The 25,243-nt window shown below is 42.7% G+C and overlaps 1 protein-coding gene across 1 annotated transcript in view; it reads left to right on the forward strand.

The window, feature by feature from the left end:
* The first annotated feature begins 8,468 nt into the window (after nucleotides 1-8,468).
* The window catches only part of LOC106572560 (arf-GAP with coiled-coil, ANK repeat and PH domain-containing protein 3), a 116,212-nt gene continuing 99,437 nt past the window's right edge, over nucleotides 8,469-25,243 (forward strand). The window contains exon 1 of the mRNA XM_082962177.1: nucleotides 8,469-8,688. Coding sequence (XP_082818303.1) covers nucleotides 8,642-8,688 — 47 coding nt within the window. The 5' untranslated portion in view covers nucleotides 8,469-8,641. The remainder of the gene's footprint in view (nucleotides 8,689-25,243) is intronic.

A 25,243-nucleotide genomic window follows, 5' to 3' on the forward strand; every position in this document is an offset into this window, starting at 1 on the left:
CAGACCTTCAATATGTTGGTGCTTCTTCATTTTTCACATTCTCTTTCCCTCTGTAGGAGATAAAGACTGTCAGGTAAAAAAGCTGAAATCATGGGAAATGTATTTATTTATACACTGCTCAAAAAAATAAAGGGAACACTTAAACAACACAATGTAACTCCAAGTCAATCACACTTCTGTGAAATCAAACTGTCCACTTAGGAAGCAACACTGATTGACAATAAATGTCACATGCTGTTGTGCAAATGGAATAGACAACAGGTGGAAATTATAGGCAATTACCAAGACACCCCCAATAAAGGAGTGGTTCTGCAGGTGGGGACCACAGACCACTTCTCAGTTCCTATGCTTCCTGGCTGATGTTTTGGTCACTTTTGAATGCTGGCGGTGCTTTCACTCTAGTGGTAGCATGAGACGGAGTCTACAACCCACACAAGTGGCTCAAGTAGTGCAGCTCATCCAGGATGGCACATCAATGCGAGCTGTGGCAAGAAGGTTTGCTGTGTCTGTCAGCGTAGTGTCCAGAGCATGGAGGCACTACCAGGAGACAGGCCAGTACATCAGGAGACGTGGAGGAGGCCGTAGGAGGGCAACAACCCAGCAGCAGGACCGCTACCTCCGCCTTTGTGCAAGGAGGAGCAGGAGAAGCACTGCCAGAGCCCTGCAAAATGACCTCCAGCAGGCCACAAATGTGCATGTGTCTGCTCAAACGGTCAGAAACAGACTCCATGAGGGTGGTATGAGTGCCCGACGTCCACAGGTGGGGGTTGTGCTTACAGCCCAACACCGTGCAGGACGTTTGGCATTTGCCAGAGAACACCAAGATTGGCAAATTCGCCACTGGCGCCCTGTGCTCTTCACAGATGAAAGCAGGTTCACACTGAGCACATGTGACAGACGTGACAGAGTCTGGAGACGCCGTGGAGAACGTTCTGCTGCCTGCAACATCCTCCAGCATGACCAGTTTGGCGGTGGGTCAGTCATGGTGTGGGGCGGCATTTCTTAGTGGGGCCGCACAGCCCTCCATGTGCTCGCCAGAGGTAGCCTGACTGCCATTAGGTACCGAGATGAGATCCTCAGACCCCTTGTGAGACCATATGCTGGTGCGGTTGGCCCTGGGTTCCTCCTAATGCAAGACAATGCTAGACCTCATGTGGCTGGAGTGTGTCAGCAGTTCCTGCAAGAGGAAGGCATTGATGCTATGGACTGGCCCGACCATTCCCCAGACCTGAATCCAATTGAGCACATCTGGGACATCATGTCTTGCTCCATCCACCAACGCCATGTTGCACCACAGACTGTCCAGGAGTTGACGGATGCTTTAGCTCAGGTCTGGGAGGAGATCCCTCAGGAGACCATCCGCCACCTCATCAGGAGCATGCCCAGGCATTGTAGGGAGGTCATACAGGCACGTGGAGGCCACACACACTACTGAGCCTCATTTTGACTTATTTTAAGGACATTACATCAAAGTTGGATCAGCCAGTAGTGTGGTTTTCCACTTTAATTTTGAGTGTGACTCCAAATCCAGACCTCCATGGGTTGATAAATTGGATTTCCATTGATTATTTTTTGTGTGATTTTGTTGTCAGCACATTCAACTATGTAAAGAAAAAAGTATTTAATAAGATTATTTATTTCATTCAGATCTAGGATGTGTTGTTTAAGTGTTTCCTTTATTTTTTTGAGCAGTATATATATGCTTACTTCACCTTTATTTAACCAGGTAGGCCAGTTGAGAACAAGTTCTCATTTACAACTGCGACCTGGCCAAGATAAAGCAAAGCAGTGCAAAAACAACAACACAGAGTTACACATAAACAAATGTACAGTCAATAACACTATAGAAACATCTATGTACAGTGTGTGCAAATGTAGAAGATTAGGGAGGTAAGGCAATAAATAGACCATAGAGGCGAAATAATTACAATTTAGCATTAACACTGGAGTGATAGATGTGCAGATGATGATGTGCAAATAGAGATACTGGGGTGCAAAAGAGCAAGAAGATAAATAACAATATGGGGATGAGGTAGTTGGGTGTGCTATTTACAGATTGGCTGTGTACAGGTACAGTGATCGGTAAGCTGCTCTGACAGCTGATGCTTAAAGTTAGAGAGGGAGACATAAGTCTCCAGCTTCAGCGATTTTTTTTTTGCAATTCGTTCCAGTCATGGGAAACAGAGAACTGGAAGGAAAGGCGGCCAAAGTAAGTGTTGGCTTTGGGGATGACCAGTGAAATATACCTGCTGGAGCGTGCTACGAGTGGGTGTTGCTATGGTGACCAGTGAGCTGAGATAAGGCGGGGCTTTACCTAGCAAAGACTTATAGATGACCTGGAGCCAGTGGGTTTGGCGACAAATATGTAGCGAGGGCCAGTCAACGAGAGCATACAGGTCGCAGTGGTGGGTAGTATATGGGGCTTTGGTGACAAAACGGATGGCACTGTGATAGACTACATCCAGTTTGCTGAGTAGAGTGTTGGAGGCTATTTTGTAAATGACATCGCCGAAGTCGAGGATCGGTAGGATAGTCAGTTTTCCGAGGGTATGTTTGGCAGCATGAGTGAAGGAGGCTTTGTTGCGAAATAGGAAGCCGGTTCTAGATTTAATTTTGGATTGGAGATGCTTAATGTGAGTCTGGAAGGAGAGTTTACAGTCTAACCAGACACCTAGGTATTTGTAGTTGTCCACATATTCTAAGTCAGAACCTTCCCGAGTAGTGATGCTAGTCAGGCGTGCGGGTCATGAATAGATGACCTTCTTTGCGAGGCATTGGAAAATCTCCCTGGTCTTTGCCATTGAATCTGGGCTTGAAATTCACTGGTGTTTAACATGATTTTTAAATGACTACCCCACACAAAATCATGTTGAACACCATTGTTGCTCACAGAGTCCATGCAACTTATTATCTGACTTGATAAGCACATTTTTACTCCTGAAGTTATTTAGGGTTGCCATAGCAAAGTGGTTGAATACATTTCAGCTTTTCATTTTTTTATTAATTTGTAAACATTTCTAAAAACATAATTCTGCTTTGACGTTATGGGGTATTGTGTATAGATCAGTGACACAATCTACATTTAATCAATTTTAAATTCAAACTGTAACACAACAAAATGTGGAAAAAGTCAAAGGGTGTGATACTTTATGGAGGCATTGTACTAGGATAGTAGAAAGGAGAGAGCCAAACTAGGTCTCCTTCCCAGACACCCACATCTCACGATAATTCCACGCTGCAGCAGTGCCTGTGTCTGCCATGGGAGGGCCAGAAAAAAAACTACATCTGAGCCGACAGCTACCCTTCCTCTCACAATTCAGAGGCATACATTTTACATCTGCACTCTCTGTGGTGGATGCCATGCAGTCACTGACTGTGTCTGAAACAGAACCAGAGGACGGGTCTTGAGTAGTGCAGTACAGTATAGTGGAAGTCAACCTACGCTTAGACAGTCTTATTTGTCTATCCACTGCACTCTGAGGCCAAGATTTCATGTTAGTTCCACTTTTTTCTTACCGTTGTCTGAATAAAAGGACCTAATGAACTGATGATGTACATAAAATGTCAGCTCACTATGATCTTTTTTGTCAGTGGTGGAAAAAGTAACCAATTGTCATACTTGAGTAAAAGTAAAGATATCTTAATAGAAAATGACTCAAGTGAGTCACCCAGTAAAATACTACTTGAGGAAAAGTCTAAAAATATTTGGTTTTAAATATACTTAAAGAGCCACGGAACACACCAATTGGCACGTGTATTTTTCTGTTGCTCATTAGAAATACGAGATTTCTGACTTGGAGGTGTGTTTCCTGACACGCATTTGGTTAATGATGTTTGTCCCCCATGAGACACTGTAGACTTGAAAGTCTTGTTCACTTTCTCAAAATCCCCAGAATTTATCTAAGATTACTCAAGAAATCTGTCATTAATTTTGACATTTTTGTCGAGGATGTTTTAGTTGCGCACTTTTACATACAACTAATGTGTTTGGTGCAGTATTTCTCAAGTAAAAAAATATGCGGCGTGTTTTCTTATGTAACAAAGTCGGGGTGCTGGGCAGGTCTGTTTTACTGTCTATACTATTGGATTGAGAGCAATCACCGCAGCTGTTCACCCCATGTTAGTGGGCGAATGTATATCGTCAAATCCAAACCCAACCTTAATTTACCTGTTGTGACGCATGGATGTTCCAAACTCTCTTTTAGATGAGACTGACTTTATGACCAAAATCATCCTATTTACACTTTGTTGTCAATTTTGACAATAGAATAACTGTTTCCGACTCCTAGTTTTCAAAGGGATTTGTTGCTTTTTAAAGGCAGTTGCTCTTTAAGTATCAAAAGCAAATGTAATTGCTCGAATATTCTTAAGTATCAAAAGTAAAAGTATAAATCATTTCAAATTTCTTATATTAAGCAAACCAGACGGCACGTTATTTATATTTTTTTGGATAGCTAGGGGCACACCAGCACTCAGACATGAAGTATTTGTGTTTAGTGAGTCCGCCAGATCAGAGGATGTTCTCTTGATAAGTGCGTGAATTGGACCATTTTCCTGTCCTGCTAAGCATTCAAAATTTAACGAGTACTTTTGGGTGTCAGGGAAAATATAAAGTAAAAATGACATTATCTTCTTTAGGAATGTGGTGGAGTAAAAGTTGTCAAAATATAAATAGTAAAGTACAGATACCCCCAAAAAACGACTTAAGTAGTACTTTAAAGTATTGTTACTTAAGTACTTTACACCACTGCTTTGTGTCTATGGATCTATGTACAGTATGTCCAGAGGTGCAGGGATTTTTTTTCTTTTTTTTCTCTCTCTCTTTCTGTGCATGGTCTTGTCATGCAAGAAGTTTCCTTCTAATATCTCACCCCAAGGGTTCAAATCAGTCTGCTGACTCAACAGCTTTCGAAAAGCTCTGAATGTGGAAGGAACAGGAAAGGCTTTGATCTCAGAGGAAGAAACAGAGCAAGAGAGAGAGGCCTTGATTTGAGCAAGTCTAATTTTAGGCCATGAAGCGATGGAGGACGCTTATGTAAGACAGACACATGGGGGTGCAGCATGCAGGGATGCTGCTTTTGTGAAAGACTAACAAACTCCACAACACCTGCTCCAGTAGAACACATTCCTCTATCCTCTTCCTGACTGAAGGACAGATAACCCAAGTAGCCTCCCCAAATGTCAGATACATAGGTTGAAACACAGTATTTGTAATGGGAAAGAGACACTTTTACAGATCAACAAGGGAAGGAAATGGTTAGTAAATGTAATTTTCAGACAGCCCCCCAAATTGTTTAGGTGTTTGTTTTTGGCACCTGCTTTCGAGTCAATCATCAAATTTCAATCATGATTACTCATTGGGTTGCATTTGGCAAAGCTCTAATAACTATATCTTTCAATCACAATTTAAACAAATGCCTGCCCTCTATATTTCCATTCACACATATTAAAATCTATCATATATAATCCAATATAATCCCACTACTGGGCCACAGCCTATAGGGAGGAGGTCAGAGACCTGGCTGTGTGGTGCCAGGACAACAACCTCCCCCTCAAAGTGTTCAAGGCAAAGGAGATGATTGTGGATTACAGGAAAAAGAGGACCGAGCACACCCCCATTCTCATCGACGGGCTGTAGTGGAGCAGGTTGAGAGCTTCAAGTTCCTTGGTGTCCACATCACCAACAAACTAACATGGTCCAAGCACACCAAGACAGTTGTGAAGAGGGCACGACATAACCTATTCCCCCTCAGGAGACTGAAAAGATTTGGCATGGGTCCTCAGATCCTCAAAAGGTTCTACAGCTGCACCATCGAGAGCATCCTGACTGGTTGCATCACTGCCTGGTATGGCAACTGCTCGGCCTATGACCGCAAGGGACTACAGAGGGTAGTGTGTACGGCACAGTATATCACTGGGACCAAGCTTCCTGCCATCCAGGACATCTACACCAGGCGGTGTCAGAGGAAGGCCCTAAAGAGGGGACCCCATCCACCCTAGTCATAGACTGTTCTCTCTGCTACCGCACGGCAAGCGGTACTGGAGCACCAAGTCTAGGTCCAAGGGGCTTCTAAACAGCTTCTACTCCCAAGCCATAAGACTCATGAACACCTAATCAAATGGCTACCCCCCCCCGTGTATAGTCTCGCTATTGTTATTTTACTGCTGCTCTTTAATTATTTGTTACTTTTATTTCTTATTCTTACTCTTATTTTTTTAAACTGCATTGATGGTTAGGGGCTCGTAAGTAAGCATTTCACTGTATTCGGCGCATGTGACTAATAAGATTTGATTTGACAGGAGCCAAATTTAATCTGACTTTTAAAATGAAATGGTCTTCAGAGTTGAGTCAGTTGTGTCATTGAATCACATCAATTGAATAAACTGTAGGAAATGTTATGGTTTGTAGGGTCTATCCCATGATAGGAATGTATGCATCCTATACTACTACACCCCTTATTACACCCCAAACCAAAGGGGGATTCATTCAGTTCTCGTGACTTCATGCTTACATCTCCATGACTAAACCAAGATAGTCAGGCCAAGTCTTGAGTAGCAGCAATTCATCCAGCTAGTCAAGACATCTCTTCCTCAGCAGAGTAGCGAGGCAAGGACCAGGGCGGGGGTGAGATCATTCCTATTCAGGGGCACAGCTAGCCTCTGAAAGCAGGGATAAGAAGGAACAATAGTGTTCCATAAAAGCCTGCAGTGAAACCCCTAGCACTTTCTCCCCCTGGCCTTCCCATTTCCTGTGAATGAATAATATCCTATTTTTGGCCTTACCTACAGGGATGGGGAGGGAAATGGAGAATGCACTTGAAGTACAGTATTCTATATTTACAGGATTTTCATTGAACAGCTGGCAGCTATTTCTCTCTCATCTAAAATTAGTTTATCCACCTGATATGCATTTGTTCCCAATAAATTCTATAGGTTGTTAGTGAAAGAGTAGATGTATTTTGATACAGTGTATGTAATATTTGCTGTTTAATGCCCAGAAGCCAGAAGATCATGTTGCCTGGGTATATATTATATTTGTTAGTGTTTAATTAATGTGTCACACAGAAATAGAAGTAAAGATGAAAGATCATTATGTAATGAACCCAAGGGGAGACAGAGGCCTGGTTTCAAGCGCAGGGCACAGCAGGTGTTTATTGCAAAGGACCACAGGAGGAGGCAGGTAGCTGGGTCCAGGGGCAGGCAGAAGGTCATACACAGAGGGTCCAAAAGGGCAACAGTACAGGCAGGGAAAAGGCTAGTAACGTAGTCCGGGAGATCAGGCAATAGGTTGATAACAGGAAATCCGATAGGCTAAAGTACAGGCAGGGAATATGCAAAAGGTGTCGTCAGTGAGGCAGGCAAAAACGAACATACACAGGAAATCCATCGCTCTGAAAGCCGAGTGTCACAAAACAAATAATACCTCACAATGATGGGGTGCAAAGAACTGAACTAAATACTGTGTGATAATGACATACAGGTGTGTGAACAGGTGTTTAGAATTCAGGTGATTGTGATCTGGAGAGTGAGCTGTGTTCAGGGGATCTAGGTGTTAGAGAGTGTGAGTTGGAAAGTGGGCTGGGAAGTGAGCTGCGTTCAGGGGATCTAGGTGTTTGAGAGTGTGATCTGGAAAGTGGGCTGGGAAGTGAGCTGCGTTCAGGGGATCTACGTGTTTGAGGATGTGAGCTGGAAGCAGACATTACACATTAGTTGATAGGCCACTTTAGAATCAACAATCTGATATGAGCTGTGTGTGGACAACATTGTCAAAGAACAGATTTGATGATGACAAAACCAACCCACTGTACTGAGGGGTGTTAAATTCCAGATTAACAGTGGAGATGTATGTACAGCTCTAGAGCTCCTAAACTTATTTTTGAACCAGAGCCATCCCAGATGTTAGCATCTTCTCTGCATCAGTTATCACATTGGGCCACCAGGGCAGAACTCCCTCTTAATATCACGTTTCTCTGTGAGAATCTGGTTGCCTGGTGAAGGTGCTGGTGAAGGTGTTGCAGACAGATCTCACCAGAGATTGGCACTGGGGAAAAGAGGAATTTAGTTGTGCTTCAGTCAAGAACTGCCAGCTGTGAGGAGGGCCAACGGTCATCTGACTGTGAATACAGAGACAAGAAAGGAAACTCCAAACTCCAAACATTTAATTCACACTCTCTCAGATACACTCTCTAGTATGCTGACTTTACACACATGCACGCGTGCACACACGACAGTGTGATCACCCGTCCATCAACTGTTAGGGTTAGGGCAAACTGCAGGCCCCACTCTCATACGGTCTCTCTAGTAGTGTACAGTAACGGCTTAATAACTATAAATCAAGTTGTTTCATTGATATTGACACAAAATGTTAGAAAAAATGTGTGTTGTAGTGGGCTTGCCATGTGATTTCAAGCAGAATACGCTCCCTAAATTTGAGCGCGCTTCTTGTTGAGAATGAACGTTTGACGATAGTCCCTAATAATTCTCCAGCGGTCTAGCTCCTCAAATATTCCAGGCTCTCGTTTCAGTGAAGTAGCACAGTAGACTGTCACTGCACGGAATACATAGCTACACTTTTCTGTTATTCATAACTTTCTGGAAATGAAATTTATACGTTAAGCTTGAAGACTAAATCCAGCCCAAAATGACGGTGGACTTTGAAGAATGTGTGAAGGATTCACCCCGGTTCAGGTAAGAATTCGCGTACATCTTCTGTTTCGCTTGTTGAATTGTTCAGGGATTCGCACAATCGAGGAAGACGATTTCCATGATTCTAAAAATCTCCAAATGCCTTGAAACTGCAAATAGTTGAACAATAGCATAGCCTTCCATTGGCTTGCAATTGAAAATAAGATCTGTTAAATAGCTGTTTATCTTTCCATATTTGAATTCAATTAGCCTATATTGCCATGGCAAGGAAATTATTGCAGTGAATTTCACAAGGCTGGACCAGGCTACTTGATATTAATAATCCATCATTTTCTTGCCATGTTTCAAAGAAATGCGTAAAAATTGCCATTGCTTATCATAGGACAACCTTGGAGTGCATGGTGAATAAACGGGTGCAGGTCGTGTGTTCTTTAGCAGGGGTGGATTTCCCATCACCAAAAGACAGATGAAAATAGTATAGGCTACATTATCATTAGTGTTAGTAATATCTCGACTTCTGTCTGCTACATCCATTCCTCTGTTGTTGAGCACTTCCATGGGACAGACATCATGCGTTTCCCCCCCAAACCCTCCCATGACGCATGAACACTCACAGATCACATGTATTTAGAATCCTTACTGTAGCAGGGCCTCCTTCCTCAGGAACAATCATGTGTCATACATGTGTCATACACTGACTTTGTGTTCAACTGCATGGTCACTGTCTGTGAGAAGTGCGACATTCACCATATTGTGATAATAATGTATATTTTGAATACATTTTGATCTTGTATTTGTTCTTTAGATTACACAATATATGTTGTTAATGAAAAAGGGGCCTATTGTCTATTCTGAAAAACATGTCCATCCCATGGTCTCCTCTAAATATTTGAATTCTGGAGGATGGGTTCCATGACTGGGACTGATTAGCCCTGATGTTATATGGCAGGAACTCTCCCAACTCCAAAGGCACTTCCTTTTTATTCAACTGCTCTCCTGACAGAACTGCAAACTGCACACTCACAAAGGAAGCACTTCAAACAGTGGCTCTCAGGGAAACTAGAAGGTCCCACGCACTGCCTCACTGCTGCATGCTCCTCATGCTACGGCTGCTGCGACAGCGGCTGTGTGGTGCATATAGCACCAAAGGTTAGCTAAATAAATGAAGGCATTTCTTTACACCCACATCCCTTCCCAGTCCCCTTAGCAGCCCTGGATATCATTCCTCCCATTAGATTCCTCCCCTGCATCTAGAGTTAGCGTTCCAAATGGCACTCTTTTCCCTACATAGTGCACTACTTTTGAGCCTATGTGTGGAAGGAACTGGAGGGGCTGTCAGGCAGGCTGTGGGTTGTCTGCCTGGCCTGCATGCCAGGGTATGGGTGCGCACTGCCGCCACAGTAGAGCTCCCACAGATATAATCTGCTCTCCAAATCAAAGACTTCCAGACTTGGCATCAGAACGTTAATGACTGCCATCTGGGCCTGAGAGAGAGGAGAGGCAGGCAGGTCTCATGAAGTGCTGAGTGAAGGGTATTTACAGAAACAACTCTCTGTGTTTATGTGCTAAAAGACCAAGGCTGTACCGTAGCAACCAGAGTGGATCATCTTGCACTAGGTAGACGTTACTTAGCCCATTGCACACAGCTTGGAGAGATCCTTGAAGTCCCTCTTAGTTGTACTTAAATGCAAAAACGTTTTTGTTTAGCCATTGCTGTGGAAGAGGAATGAACATTACCCCATAGATGCGATGCTTGGCAAAAACTAAGTATCTGACCTGCTAAAGCATATCAAATGAGTGCAAAAGATAGTTGTTATATCATGTTCAGAGTGTTTTGAGTAGAGTTTGAGCAATAGTTATTTATGCCAACAACTAATTCAATTATTATGCAGCGACAACAAGGCTGTTTTGTATCCTGAAATGACCAGATCAGAGAGCCACCAAAAGAGCCACACTTCTGAAGCAGCATATTCTTCCCACTGAAGCCTGACGGAATTGAGCACGTATTAAAAAGGTCCTTTTGTGGCAATTAAAAGCACTGTAAGTGTTATGCAACAAACCCTGGAGCTGGAATGACTGACTGCCTGGCAGACTGGCTGACTGACTGGCTGACTGACTGACTGACTGACTGCTGGCTGGGAGGAAGCAGCCAAGACCAGAGGGAATCAAGCCTTTCACATTTGATATTTGAAAGCCACAGTAGGGCTACTTCCCACATGTGTAAAAACATGCAGGCCATCAATTCTGCATGGCTGTTTTCACACGTTGGAGTTGGTCCATGTAGCACATGGGGATGTGTGAAACTTCCTCCTCAGTCTGAAGTGTCTAGCTTTTCGCGTGCCACTGACTGGTAAGATGCTTCATGAGGCCAGTCGTGTGCTAGCAAGGCAGAGGTCCTGGGTTCCAGCCTCTGTGTGAGCCAAACAAGGAGGAAGTGGTACTCGCTAAGCAAGCAGTGTGACGTCCTTTACATCATCTGCATTTTGAGCTGAGATGGCTTCTTGTGTCGTGGTTTACCATTTACAATCCTCATCAATACAATTTAATATACAGTTGTCATATACTGAACAAAAATATAAATGCAACATGCAACAATTTCAAAGATTGTTTTTTACTTGTTGGAGAGAAATAAGCTTTTTGTGCATATTTTTTATTTCAACTCATGAAACATGGGACCAACGCTTTACATGTTGCTTTTATATTTTTGTTTAGTGCATATTAAATGGGCTATTTAGTTTGCTTGATTTAGCTTTTCTACACCTCTTCCGTTTTCATTGGTCAATGCTATTGACAAATTCTTCAGTTGTGTTCTTACCTCCTTGGTTTATAGATTACCAAGAAACCAAATTATACGGTGCATTAAGTAAGCTCCAAAATGGGGAAAATCTGCTCATTGTGTACCCTGTATTTGGTCTCTATGGATACACCGTTGGACAACAGATGTGAGATTGTAGCCAAGGCACTCCAGTCCACGTGTTTTGAGTGAGAGATTTGTGATGGTCACTCACATGTGTTTGTGTTTGCTGCATCACAACATTGGCAATGTACAGTAACATTTGTGCTGTTTCTCCTTCACTCAGATGTTAATTTGAGGTCGCACTCACACATTTGTAAAATGTGTGTTGTCTATCTGTGGCCTCACTTTCACTTATGAAGCAGTCCCTCATAGGCCTACATATCACACACAGCTGTAACTCACTGGTGCTGCTCTGCCTATAAACATGTGTAATGTAACAACAACACCTAACATTTATGTCCACAGTAGCTAACAACATGATAGCATGTAGGTGTATTTTCCTACTGTGAGTTATTATGACCTTATAGCACACTGTAATGAATACCACTTGTGTTTGTGGGTGAGTAATGAGTATTTATAAAGCTAAGATGTGTGGTGAGGCTCGAGAGAATAGTCAGTTTACAACTAGCCCCCCTGCCAGTTAATATGACCACTGGCGCTGCCTATAGCCCAGTCTGTCCAGGCTGTCCAACTTTGTGCATCCTTTCCTCCTCAGAGTTTGTCAGCAGAATGTGGCCATTGTAAACCATGTTCTGAGTTCCACTACTGACTCTTTTCAGTGGAGCTGGCTGGCCTTCAGGCATTGAGGTGTGTGATTTTGTCTCCTCCTTTCAGTAAACACCTGAGGCCAGTGTGATGTGAGGCTGCCTTGATGCTGACAGCCTGACGGCCTTTTGGTCATTGACTCATAAGTTCTGACGGAGTCAAGGTCACTGACCTTTGACTTTAGCTATGTTGTGTGTGTGTCTGTCTTTGAGAGAGTTTAATGATTTTATACATAACTGTGAGGAACCGTGACTGTGTCAGATTTCAGGATATGGCCTGCGATGGAGGAATGGCGAGCATGTGGCACAATGTCCCGCTCTGTGAAAGATGGCAACTCTACCCTGAGGATACATTTTGTATAATTTGTATGTAAAAAAAGAGAAAAAAACGTGTTCTCAGAGAGCATCTCAATGACTATATGAGTTCATGGCTTACATTATGCGAAATCTGAAATGCCATTCTGACTGGTCAGTAGTTAAATTAGCAAACACATTCCATTATGATGGAATTACATTGCATTACTGTTTTTATCTGATTTTTATACCCATGTAATCACAGGGTGTACTGTCCATTTTGGGGCTATTCAGTTTAGTAAGGCTACTTTGCGTGCATCGTTTTCTTACATGAATTGTTTTCAATCAGTCCCGAATTGACTGTAGTTACATTACAGGAATAAGCCTCTCCTCTCACAAAACAACAGTGTAAAAGGGAATTACAGTACAGTGAGATTCGCTAACCTCAAGTTCTTAGTGTTCTTCAAGAGAAACACACTTGTTGCTGCAAAGAAAATCCCTGGATTTTTCCAGTGGACCTTTCTAGGAGAATCAGTCACTAATGCTGCTTGGAAAGAATATAGCCAAAGTGTTCCTCAGAATGCAAACTGAAGTACACCTGTTGGAAAGCATGAAGTGGGTCTTTTTAAACGTTTAAGATGGCCGTCATCCAATATCTTCATAAGTGGAGCACTGTTCTTGCCCACCTCAGGGGTTGATGTTATCGCTATGATGTTGGAGTGGAGACATGACACATGTTGAGAAACCTATCCTATTGGTCTCTATAGAAGACAAGACGTTTGTTGAATGTTGCTCTCATTTTACCCATGCCACCTATTTGAAATACCTTCTTTTTTAAACTCCGGGTCGTTCTCATAGTAACAACAAGAAGTTCAGCTGATCATGCCATTACTTTCTTTCTCTAGTCCTTCTCGAAGATCTGTTGCGGTCACAGCTGCTCTGAGCTGGAAGGGATTCCTTCCTGCTGCATAGTCTAGTTGCTTCTGTTCTATTTCATACTGACCAACTTCTTCCATTTGGAACCTGTGTCAGTGAGCCTCCCAAAATACCCTGACCTTGGTCAACGGGGGAAGTCATTGATGTCAGAGTCAATCTTCCCATCAGATGCATCCGTCTGCACAGCCATGACTGTCACTGATACCAACAGTCGTGGGAATTGTGGTGAAACTGTATTAAATTGTGAAGCATAGAGTTTAAGTGCATAGATGAGATATAGTGCTGACAAATGACAGACTGTTTTGTTTCTCCCATGGGTGACCCCACAGGGTTTTTTCTAGATCCAAATGGGCGTGTAAATGGGTGTGGTCACCACTGCTTTTTTTGTGTGCAATTTGATCATTTTTAAGACAATTTTCTGCAATTCACCATGGAGCTAAGATACAGTTTTTAAAGTTTATTTTCTGCAATTTTACACATTTTGCCATGGAGCTGAGGGAAAATGTTTCGGTTTTAAAGCTAATTTCCAGGGATTCTCCGTATTCTGCCATGGAGCTGAGAGAACTTTGACATTTTAAAGATCATTTCCTGCAGTTCTATGCATTTTGCTATTGCTAATCCTGTGTTATTTTGCTCAAACTCAAAAACAAAATAGTTTGGGGAATTTTCAATTCCTCTTAGTGTACATATATACACACATACAGTGAGGGAAAAAAGTATTTGATCCCCTGCTGATTTTGTACGTTTGCCCACTGACAAAGAAATGATCAGTCTATAATTTTAATGGTAGATTTATTTGAACAGTGAGACAGAATAACAACCAAAAAATCCAGAAAAACGCATGTCAAAAATGTTATAAAATGATTTACATTTTAATGAGGGAAATAAGTATTTGACCCCTCTGCAAAACCCCTCTGCAAAACATGACTTAGTACTTGGTGGCAAAACCCTTGTTGGCAATCAGAGGTCAGAAGTTTCTTGTAGTTGGCCACCAGGTTTGCACACATCTCAGGAGGGATTTTGTCCCACTCCTCTTTGCAGATCTTCTCCAAGTCATTAAGGTTTCGAGGCTGATGTTTGGCAACTCGAACCTTCAGCTCCCTCCACAGATTTTCTATGGGATTAAGGTCTGGAGACTGGCTAGGCCACTCCAGGACCTTAATGTGCTTCTTCTTGAGCCACTCTTTTGTTGCCTTGGCCGTGTGTTTTGTGTCATTGTCATGCTGGAATACCCATCCACGACCCATTTTCAATGCCCTGGCTGAGGGAAGGAGGTTCTCACCCAAGATTTGACGGTACATGGCCCCGTCCATCGTCCCTTTGATGCGGTGAAGTTGTCCTGTCCCCTTAGCAGAAAAACACCCCCAAAGCATAATGTTTCCACCACCATGTTTGACGGTGGGGATGGTGTTCTTGGGGTCATAGGCAGCATTCCTCCTCCTCCAAACACGGCGAGTTGAGTTGATGCCAAAGAGCTCCATTTTGGTCTCATCTGACCACAACACTTTCACCCAGTTGTCCTCTGAATCATTCAGATGTTCATTGGCAAACTTCAGACGGGCATGTATATGTGCTTTCTTGAGCAGGGGGACCTTGCGGGCGCTGCAGGATTTCAGTCCTTCACGGCGTAGTGTGTTACCAATTGTTTTCTTGGTGACTATGGTCCCAGCTGCCTTGAGATCATTGACAAGATCCTACCGTGTAGTTCTGGGCTGATTCCTCACGATCATTGCAACTCCACGAGGTGAGATCTTTCATGGAGCCCCAGGCCGAGGGAGATTGACAGTTATTTTGTGTTTCTTCCATTTGCGAATAATCTCACCAACTGTTGTCACCTTCTCACCAAGCTGCTTGGCGATGGTTTTGTAGCCTATTCCAGCCTTGTGTAGGTCTACAATCTTGTCCTTGACATCCTTGGAGAGCTCTTTGGTCTTGGCCATGGTGGAGAGTTTGGAATCTGACTGATTGATTGCTTCTGTGGACAGGTGTCTTTTATACAGGTAACGAGCTGAGATTAGGAGCACACTCTTAAAGCGAGTGTTCCTAATCTCATTTTGTTAAGAGTGTGCTCCTAATCTCAGCTCGTTACCTGTATAAAAGACACCTGGGAGCCAGAAATCTTTCTGATTGAGAGGGGGTCAAATACTTATTTCCCTCATTAAAATGCAAATCAATTTATTACATTTCTGACATGCGTTTTTCTGGATTTTTTTGTTATTATTCTGTCTCTCACTGTTCAAATAAACCTACCATTAAAATTATAGACTGATCATTCTTTGTCAGTGGGTGTAATGGTCGTCGTTGGAAAGAGAAGTGGACCAAAGCGCAGCGTGGTAAGTGCTCATGATTATTTATAATCACAACACACTCCAACAAAATAACAAAAGGCTGAAAACGTACAGTTCTGTCAGGCAACAGAGGCTAAACACAAAACATCCTCCCACAAACACAGGAAGAAAACAGGCTGCCTAAGTATGATTCCCAATCAGAGACAACGATAGACAGCTGCCTCTGATTGGGAACCACACTCTGCCCAAATACAAAGAAACAGAAAACATAGATTTTCCCACTGAGTCACACCCTGACCTAACCAAACATGGAGAATAATAAGGATCTCTACGGTCAGGGCTTGACAGCAGGGGATCAAATACTTTTTTCCCTCACTATACATACATACATACATACATACATACATACATACATACATACATACATACATACATACATACATACATACATACATACATACATACATACATACATACATACATACATACATACATACACACCCACATATGTGTATATATATATGTGGGTGTGGAAGTTGGAAGTTTATATACACCTTAGCTAAATACATTTAAACTCAGTTTTTCACAATTCCTGACATTTAATCCTAGTAAAAATTCCCTGTCTTAAGTCAGTTAGGATCACCACTTTATTTTAAGAATGTGAAATGTCAGAATAATAGTAGAGAGAATGATTTATTTCAGCTTTTATTTCTTTCATCACATTCTCAGTAGGTCAGAACTTTACATACACTCAATTAGTATTTGGTAGCGTTGCCTTTAAATTGTTTAACTTGGGTGAAACGTTTCGGGTAGCCTTCCACAAGCTTCCCACAATAAGTGGGGTGAATTTTGGCCCATTCCTCCTGACAGAGCTGGTGTAACTGAGTCAGGTTTGTCGGCCTCCTTGCTCGCACACGATTTTTCAGTTCTGCCCACACATTTTCTATAGGATTGAGGTCAGGGCTTTGTGATGGCCACTCCAATACCTTGACTTTGTTGTCCTTAAGTCATTTTGCCACAACTTTGAAAATATGCTTGGGGTCATTGTCCATTTGGAAGACCCATTTGTGACCAAGCTTTAACTTCCTGACTGATGTCTTGAGATTTTGCTTCAATATATCCACATAATTTTCCTTTCCTCATGATGCCATCTATTTTGTGAAGTGCACCAGTCCCTCCTGCTGCAAAGCACCCCCACAACATGATGCTGCCACTCCCGCGCTTCAAGGTTGGGATGGTGTTCTCCGGCTTGCAAGCATCTCCCTTTTTCCTCCAAACATAACGATGGTCATTATGGCCAAACAGTTCTATTTTTGTTTCATCAGACCGGAGGACATTTCTCCAAAAAGTACGATCTTTGTCCCCATGTGCAGTTGCAAACCGTTGTCTGGCTTTTTCATGGCGGTTTTGGAGCAGTGGCTTCTTCCTTGCTGAGCGGACTTTCAGGTGTGTCGATATAGGACTCGTTTTATTGTGGATTTTGATACTTTTGTACCTGTTTCCTCCATTATCTTCACAAGGTCCTTTGCTGTTGTTCAGGGATTGATTTGCACTTTTCGCACCAAAGTACATTCATCTCTAGGAGACAGAACGCGTCTCCTTCCTGAGTTGTATGACGGCTGCGTGGTCCCATGGTGTTTATACTTGCATACTATTGTTTTTACAGATGAACGTGGTACCTTCAGGCATTTGGAAATTGCTCCCAAGGATGAACCAGACTTGTGGAGGTCTACAATTTTTTTTCTGAGGTCTTGGCTGATTTTCCCATGATGTCAAGCAAAGAGGCACTGAGTTTGAAGGTAGGCCTTGAAATACATCCACAGGTACACCTCCAATTGACTCAAATGATGTCAATTAGCCTATCAGAGGCTTCTAAAGCCATGACATCATTTTCTGGAAATTTCCAAGCTGTTTAAAGGCACAGTCAACTTAGTGTATGTAAGCATCTGACCCACTGGAATTGTGATACAGTGAATTATAAGTGAAATAATCTGTCTGTAAATAATTGTTGGAAAAATTACCTGTCATGCACAAAGTAGATGTCCTAACCGACTTGCCAAAACTATAGTTTGTAAACAAGAAATTTGTGGAGTGGTTAAAAAACAAGTTTTAATGACTATATATATATATACACACACACCCACCCACCCACCACCGGTCAAAAGTTTTAGAACACCTACTAATTCAAGGTTTTTCTTTGTCACTATTTTCTGCATTGTATAATAATAGTGAAGACGTCAAAACTATAAAATAACACATGTGGAATCAAACAAAAACAAAAAAATATATATTTTATATTTGAGATATTATAAATAGCCACCCTTTGCCTTGGTGACAGCTTTGCACACGCTTGGCTTTCTCTCATTCAGCTTCACCTGGAATTCTTTTCCAGCAGTCTTGAAGGAGTTCCCACATATGCTGAGCACTTGTTGGCTGCTTTTCCTTCACTCTGCGGTCCGACTCATCCCAAACCATCTCAATTGGGTTAAAGTTGGAGGATTGTGGAGGCCTGGTCATCTGATGCAGCACTCCATCACTCTCCTTCTTGATAAAATAGCCCTTACACAGCCTGGAGGTGTGTTGGGTCACTGTTTTGTTGAAAAACAAATGATAGTCCCACTAAGCCCAAACCAGATGGACTGGCGTATCGCTGCAGAATGCTGTAAGTGTGCCTTGAATTCTAAGTAAATCACTGACAGTGTCACCAGCAAAGAACCCCCACGCCATAACACCTTCTCCATGCTTTACGGTGGGAAATACACATGCGGAGATCATCCGTTCACCCACACGCATCACAAAGACACACCGGTTGGAACCAACAATCTCCAATTTGGACTCCAGACCAAAGGACACATTTTCACCGGTCTAATGTCCATTGCTCATGTTTCTTGGCCCAAGCAAGTCTCTTCTTCTTGTTGGTGTCCTTTAGTAGTGGTTTCTTTGCAGCAATTCAACCATAAAGGCCTGATTCACACAGTCTCCTCTGAACAGTTGATGTTGAGATGTGTCTGTTACTTGAACTCTATGACGCATTTATTTGGGCTGCAATTTCTGAGGGTTGTAACTCTAAGGAAATTATCCTCTGCAGCAGAGGTAATTCTGGGTCTTCCATTCCTGTGGCGGTCCTCACGAGAGCCAGTTTCATCATAGCACTTGATGGTTTTTGCGACAGCACTTGAAGAAACTTTCAAAGTTCTTGACATTTTCCGTATTGACTGACCATGTCTTAAAGTGATGATGGACTGTCTTTTCTCTTTTATTTGAGCTGTTCTTGCCATTTATATGGACTTGGTATCAGTAATCAAGGTAAGACCCAGATGCAGACACATCAAATTGACAATGGTTTAATATTCCAACAGGGGCAGGCAATAGACAGGTCAAGGCAGGCAGTGGTCAGTAAACCAGAGGTGGGGCAAAGGTACAGGTTGGCAGGCAGGCTCAGGCAGAGTGGTCAGGCAGGTGGGCTCAGAGTCAGGACAGGCAAGGGTCAAAACCAGGAGGGGGAGAAAAAGAGAGACTGGGAAAAGCAGGAGCTGATATCAAAAACACTGGTTTACTTGACGAACAAGACGAAAAGAGAACACCGGTATAAATACACAGGGGATAATGGGGAAGATGGGCGACACCTGGAGGGGGGTGGAGACAATCACAAGGACAGGTGAAACAGATCGGGGTGTGACACTTGGTCTTTTACCAAATAGGGGTATCTTCTGTGTACCCCCCCCCCCCCCGCCCCCCCACTTGTCACAACACAATTGATTGGCTCAAACGCATTAAAAAGGGGAAAAAAACGTCCGCAAATTAACTTTTAAGAAGGCTGTTAATTGAAATGCATTCCAGCTGGCTACCTCATGAAGCTAGTTGAGAGAATGCCAATAGTGGGCAAAGCTGGCATCAAGGAAAAGGGTTGGCTATTTGAAGATCTCAAATATAAAATATATTTTGATTTGTTTGAAACTTTTTTGGTTACTACATGATTCCATATGTGTTATTTCATAGTTTTGATGTTTTCACTATTCTACAATGTAGAAAATTGTAAAAATTAAGAAAAACCCATGAATGTGTAAGTGTTCTAAAACTTTTGATAGATATATATACACACACACACACACACACACACACACACTACCTGTCAAAAGTTTTAGAACACCTACTCATTAAAAAAAAAATATATATATATATATCATTTTAAACATTTATTATTTGTTGTTATTTTTTTTTGTACTTTGGCGTCCTGGAAAAATTGTTAGGCGGCCCGCCCAAGGGTTTCTATTGCAGAAAAATCCCTGCCCCATTTTGAGTCCCACATTAGACAAATTGCCGTTTTGGCTCTGCTGCCTTCATTTGCTCCCTTTCGCCTCTGTTCGTTTTTGGGGCTGTTTCAGGTCACTGGGCAGGCCTACAGGGATCCTCACCATTGAGGGTGTCAGTGATGCTGTGCAGCGGAGTGGAGCTGACCACTCCAGGTGATGAAAACAAGTGACAAGGATTAAGTCAGCAGTTGACAATTTCTCTCTCCTAATCAGGGATTAGCCGACATTCTCCCTCTCCCCCTCTCTGCTCAATCCCAGGAGAGGAGAACGGCAAGGTGTTTCACCTCACCTCCAAGCAAACACATCCTGCTCGGTTGGTGTGATGTCTCCTTGGTGGGGAATTGAATTCAAATCAATCTATAAACACATCAGCATTAAAGTTATTGAAGTAAAATAATTTGCTGTCCTGAACAATCTTTCAGCATTTCCATCTATAGACAAACTCCCCCTCAGCTCACACTGTTGAGTTGTGTTCCTCTCTTTGAAAGGGGATGTCTTTACACTCAGCAGAGCCAAAGGGAATGTGTGATGATTGCAGAGGCTCTGTGATAGATCTCAGGATGAAGCAAGGACGGCTTCAGTCGCTCGACTGATTTTCAGTAGGATTAGAGGCTTCTTTCTATATGGGGGAATCGGGTCTCTGATACAACCAAATACAGTATATGAACACCGGAGTCACAACGAAAGCTGTCCCATAATGTTCAGAACAGAAACAATTTATTCTAGATATCTGGTGTATTATATCATTTGAACTGAAGCAGGTTATATGTAGAAATTATTCTGCAACATGTGTACTAATTATTTCCATCCACACCAATGTTACAAAGAAGTCCTTTAATTTCCTATTTGTTCTAGAGTTACTGGTATTATTTATATTTTTAATGGTGGCTAATGATGAATCTCTGCTAATGGACTGGAGGAGTCTGGCTGCAGCATGCTTGAGTGGTTGGGGACACAGCACAGGGATGATGTCATCCTAGTCTTTGTGTTGGAGAGTAGGGGCTCTGCATGAGTCCTGGCTGTCCCTCTCATTTCTGTCTGATAGCAATATGCTGTTCACACACCTCCACACACAGGGCCGTGGTGCAATCCGCTGCATTCTGAATAGGGTGGTGTGTGTGTGTGTGTGTGTGTGTGTGTGTGTGTGTGTGTGTGTGTGTGTGTGTGTGTGTGTGTGTGTGTGTGTGTGTGTGTGTGTGTGTGTGTGGTGGTAATCCACTTCTATAGGACATCCTGCAAGATGACAAAGAGACCTGGGATTTGGGCCAGCGGCCTAGCACAAACAGAAACCTGCCTTGCCTACGCTTAAGACTGTGTGAACAGTTTATTAAGTGCAGGAAAATCTAACTGCCAAACCGTATGACTCTCTCCTTTCCCTTTTTCAACTCCATCGCCCAGTATTGCCACAGGTTGTGCCGCATGCTGTTATTAACTTGAAGTCATTGAAACAGCACTATGGTAGAAGTGTTTCAGAGATACATGATACAGGGGCCCCCCGAGTCGCGCAGCAGTCTAAGACACTGCATCGCAGAGGCCTCACTACAGACCCGAATTCGAATCCGGGCTGTATCACAACCGGCCGTGACCGGGAGACCCATAGGGCAGCGCACAATTGGCCCAGCATCGTCTGCATTAGGGGAGGGTTTGGCCAGGGGGGGCTTTACTTGGCTCATCGCCCTCTAGGAACTCCTTGTGGCAGGCTGGGCGCCTGCAGGCTGACCACGGTTGTCAGGTGAATGTTTTCTCCGACACATTTGTGCCGGGGGTTGTTAAGAAGCGCGGTTTGGCGGGTCATGTTTCGGAGGACGCATCACTCGAGCCAGTTGGGGAGTTGTAGTGATGAGACAAGATTGAATTTGGGGGTAAAATACAAAAAATACAAAAAAATAAGAGATATATGATGCATAGAGTTATACAGACATTATTAGTACCATTACAGCTAGTGATGTGGGGAAATCGCAATGTTACATATCACAATGTTATTTTGGACAATATATATCAATCATTTGACTCCAAGTATTGAATACAAAAATATATTCTGCTTTGCAGAACAGAGGCAGAACAGGCGAGGCAGCTCTGTCTTGTCTCTCTTAGAGGAACACCATTGGACTAGGCTCTGGCCCTGTTCATGTAGGCCATGAATAAGTTATCTGCCAGCAGATGTTTGCCAGACCCGCTGAGAGGGGACTGAGAGAGGACTAGTTGGACTAGTGGGAGATTAGGTGACCTGCACTGTGCAGTAGGTCTAGTGCGAATGCCTCCACCAGATGCTCTATCCCAACATTCAATCAATCAGCTCTCTCTCTCAATTATAGCAGTTTTATAATGATGATAACTAAGACCTTTGATATTGGTGTATTGATATCACATGTGACATGCTGAAACTATAAATTAGAGGGCCTTTGGCTTTGGATGTGACACAAAACTTGTGCTAAAACTCTATAAGGTTTGCATCTTCTTTGAGTTATGGAATGTGTTTGAAGTGGAATTACAACTCCTGTGCTCAACTGTTCAGAGATTGTATCATGCCCTGGACACAGCAGGGGTACACTCCAGGTCTGTCAACATTGCCCACCCACTAGCACCTGCCCGTCCCATTCCCTAGATTTATCACCTGGTGGATCAGGAAATGGGGTCTCCACTCCCTTAGTGGTCACTGATAGCAGAGGTGATTTCAAGCACAGACTAAAGTCTCAATACAGCCACAGGCCTGCTCTGAGAATTACTCAAATGACATTGATTCATCCAATAACTGTTTGTCATGAAAGGGGAACTATGTGAGGATGAAGTTGGGCTAGCTAAACATATCCAAGGACTCTCCCAGCAGTAAGAGAGAGAGAGAATCTTACTGTAGCTGGATGCGTTCTAGTCCACAGGAACTCTGTTGTTCTGGTTCTGGTTCTAGATCACATCTGTAACCCAGACCCCAGGCATCTGTTTCTGATTTGGCCCATCACATTCTCACTACCCTCTAGTCCGCCTCTCTTTCCTGCGAGGGGAGCAGGGGTGGCAGACTTCCCAGTCCTCATCCTTCACAGGGTCGGGCTGGAGCTGTGGAAGCGTCAGGAAATTAGGATTCTGAGTAAAGGCCAACAAGGGATATGGCAGGGATGTGCATCTTTCCCTTTCAAGATGATTCAATACGTATCAAGATACATGGGCTCTGATACGATACTGTATTGATACGTTTTAGTTTGAGTCAATTCGGTGCGATTCGGTTTGTTGCATAAACACATTCATTTTCTATTCTAAATTCAAATCTGCTGCTGATGGAGCTCATGAGCTGGGCCTCTCAGAGCTGGATCTGTCTGAGCTGACTTCTGTGTTTGTGTGTGAGTTATGTATGTCTATGTCGGCACCTGATCTGAGCTATAAGGGGGACTAGGCATCTACCACCCCACTACCACTATCAGATTAGGAGGGGCAATGTAGCCTATGTAGCTGTTTTTTTGTCCCCCCACTTTGGTTCTGAAATCAGCATCATCACGAATGAACTTGTCATTTTTGGAGATGAAGTGTTTGAGCTAGTAATGTACCTAGTAAAAAATCGAATGGTTTTGACCGCTTGGAAGATTTTAGTGAGCTTTTCTCCTCCTGCTTTGGCCATGCAGTGTGCCTCGCAAAGTGATGGATGTCCTCACTATGAAATTAGCAACTTTATCCCATATATCTAAAAATGTCCATATACACTAATTGTTTAAAGCAAAACTACCAAAACTATTATTGATTGCGATCATGAACAATTGAAATAAAATCTATTGTAAGCTCCATTCAGCAGGTGGCATTTTCAACAGCGCATAGATAACAATAACCTAACAAATTACATAGGTTGTCACTCAACTAATAAAGCCTAATTTCGCTCGAGACATTTTAGCATTTGAATGCTGAAGGTTCTGCGCAGATGTGCAAGATCAGGAACAAGCCGACTACTTCGCATTGGCTACTGATATTCCCTGGGGTTCTTCGGCATGCAAAATGACTTCTAGATCAATCTCTCAGGAGAGGACGCATCAGTTGTCATAAAATATTAGGTATTTTCGGGAGGTAGAAAGAAAGTAATATGAGCATAAACATTTAGTGAATGGCTGATTCGTAACGTTTGAATCAATTTTCGGACTGAGGCATGCTACATTTGGATCAGTTTGGGGTCCGTGGATCGATGCAGTCATATATTAAAGATTTGAATCAGCAACTGATGTGTATCGTTGAGTCGTTACATCCCTAGGATATGGCCCGTGGTGAGGTGGCTGACCTGGACCTCTAATGCCCAGTAACGGAGCCTCCTCTCTGGCGACTGATTCACTTCTGGATCCTGGCACTGGATCACATGTTCAACAACACGAAAGATCTTTGTTAACCTTTTGTTAAATTAGATATATTGGATGACCATCACACTATACTAATGTTTACTTGTTTATTGTGTCTTCATTGGCTGAGTGTCAGCTTTCTCTTTCAGTGAAGTCATTAGCCTAGCTGTTGTTGATGCTCTGTAATGGCCTAGTCTCTAGAGGCTGTGGTTTGTAGTGGAGACCAATGAGCTGTGACTGACTGAAGCCGCTCTGTTTGTACACTGCTGCTGCTCTGCTCCTTGTTCATTTAGGCTCCATTGAGACGAGATGGAATGCTACAGAGAGAGATACTCAATGCCATTTGTCAGCATTGTTAAACTAAGGAAATTGATCTTCTCATTATTGAGATACCAAGTGTCGAGGTAGTTGGTGGTATTGTGAAGGTACTGTGGTTCCCCCTTTAAAAGTTGTGAGCTTGTACCGCGAGACTTAGAGGTACCCAGCGTCACTTCATTGATCCAGACTAGAGATTGGCCGATTATGATTTTTCAATGCCGATACCGATTATTGGAGGACCCAAAAAAGCTGATACCGATTAATCGGCTGATTAAAAAAAAGTTTTTTTAAAATTTTAAAAAATGTATTTGTAATAATGAAAATTACAACAATACTGAATGAACACTTTTATTTTAACTTAATATAATACATCAATAAAATCAATTTAGCCTCAAATAAATAATGAAACATGTTCAATTTGGTTTAAATAATGCAAAAACAAAGTGTTGGAGAAGAAAGTAAAAGTGCAATATGTGCCATGTAAAAAAGCTAACATTTAAGTTCCTTGCTCAGAACATGAGAACATATGAAAGCTGGTAGTTCCTTTTAACATGAGTCTTCAATATTCCCAGGTAAGAAG

This window comes from Salmo salar, chromosome 15 (genome assembly GCF_965601325.2).
Source record: "Salmo salar chromosome 15, fSalSal1, whole genome shotgun sequence".
Taxonomy (NCBI): domain Eukaryota; kingdom Metazoa; phylum Chordata; class Actinopteri; order Salmoniformes; family Salmonidae; genus Salmo; species Salmo salar.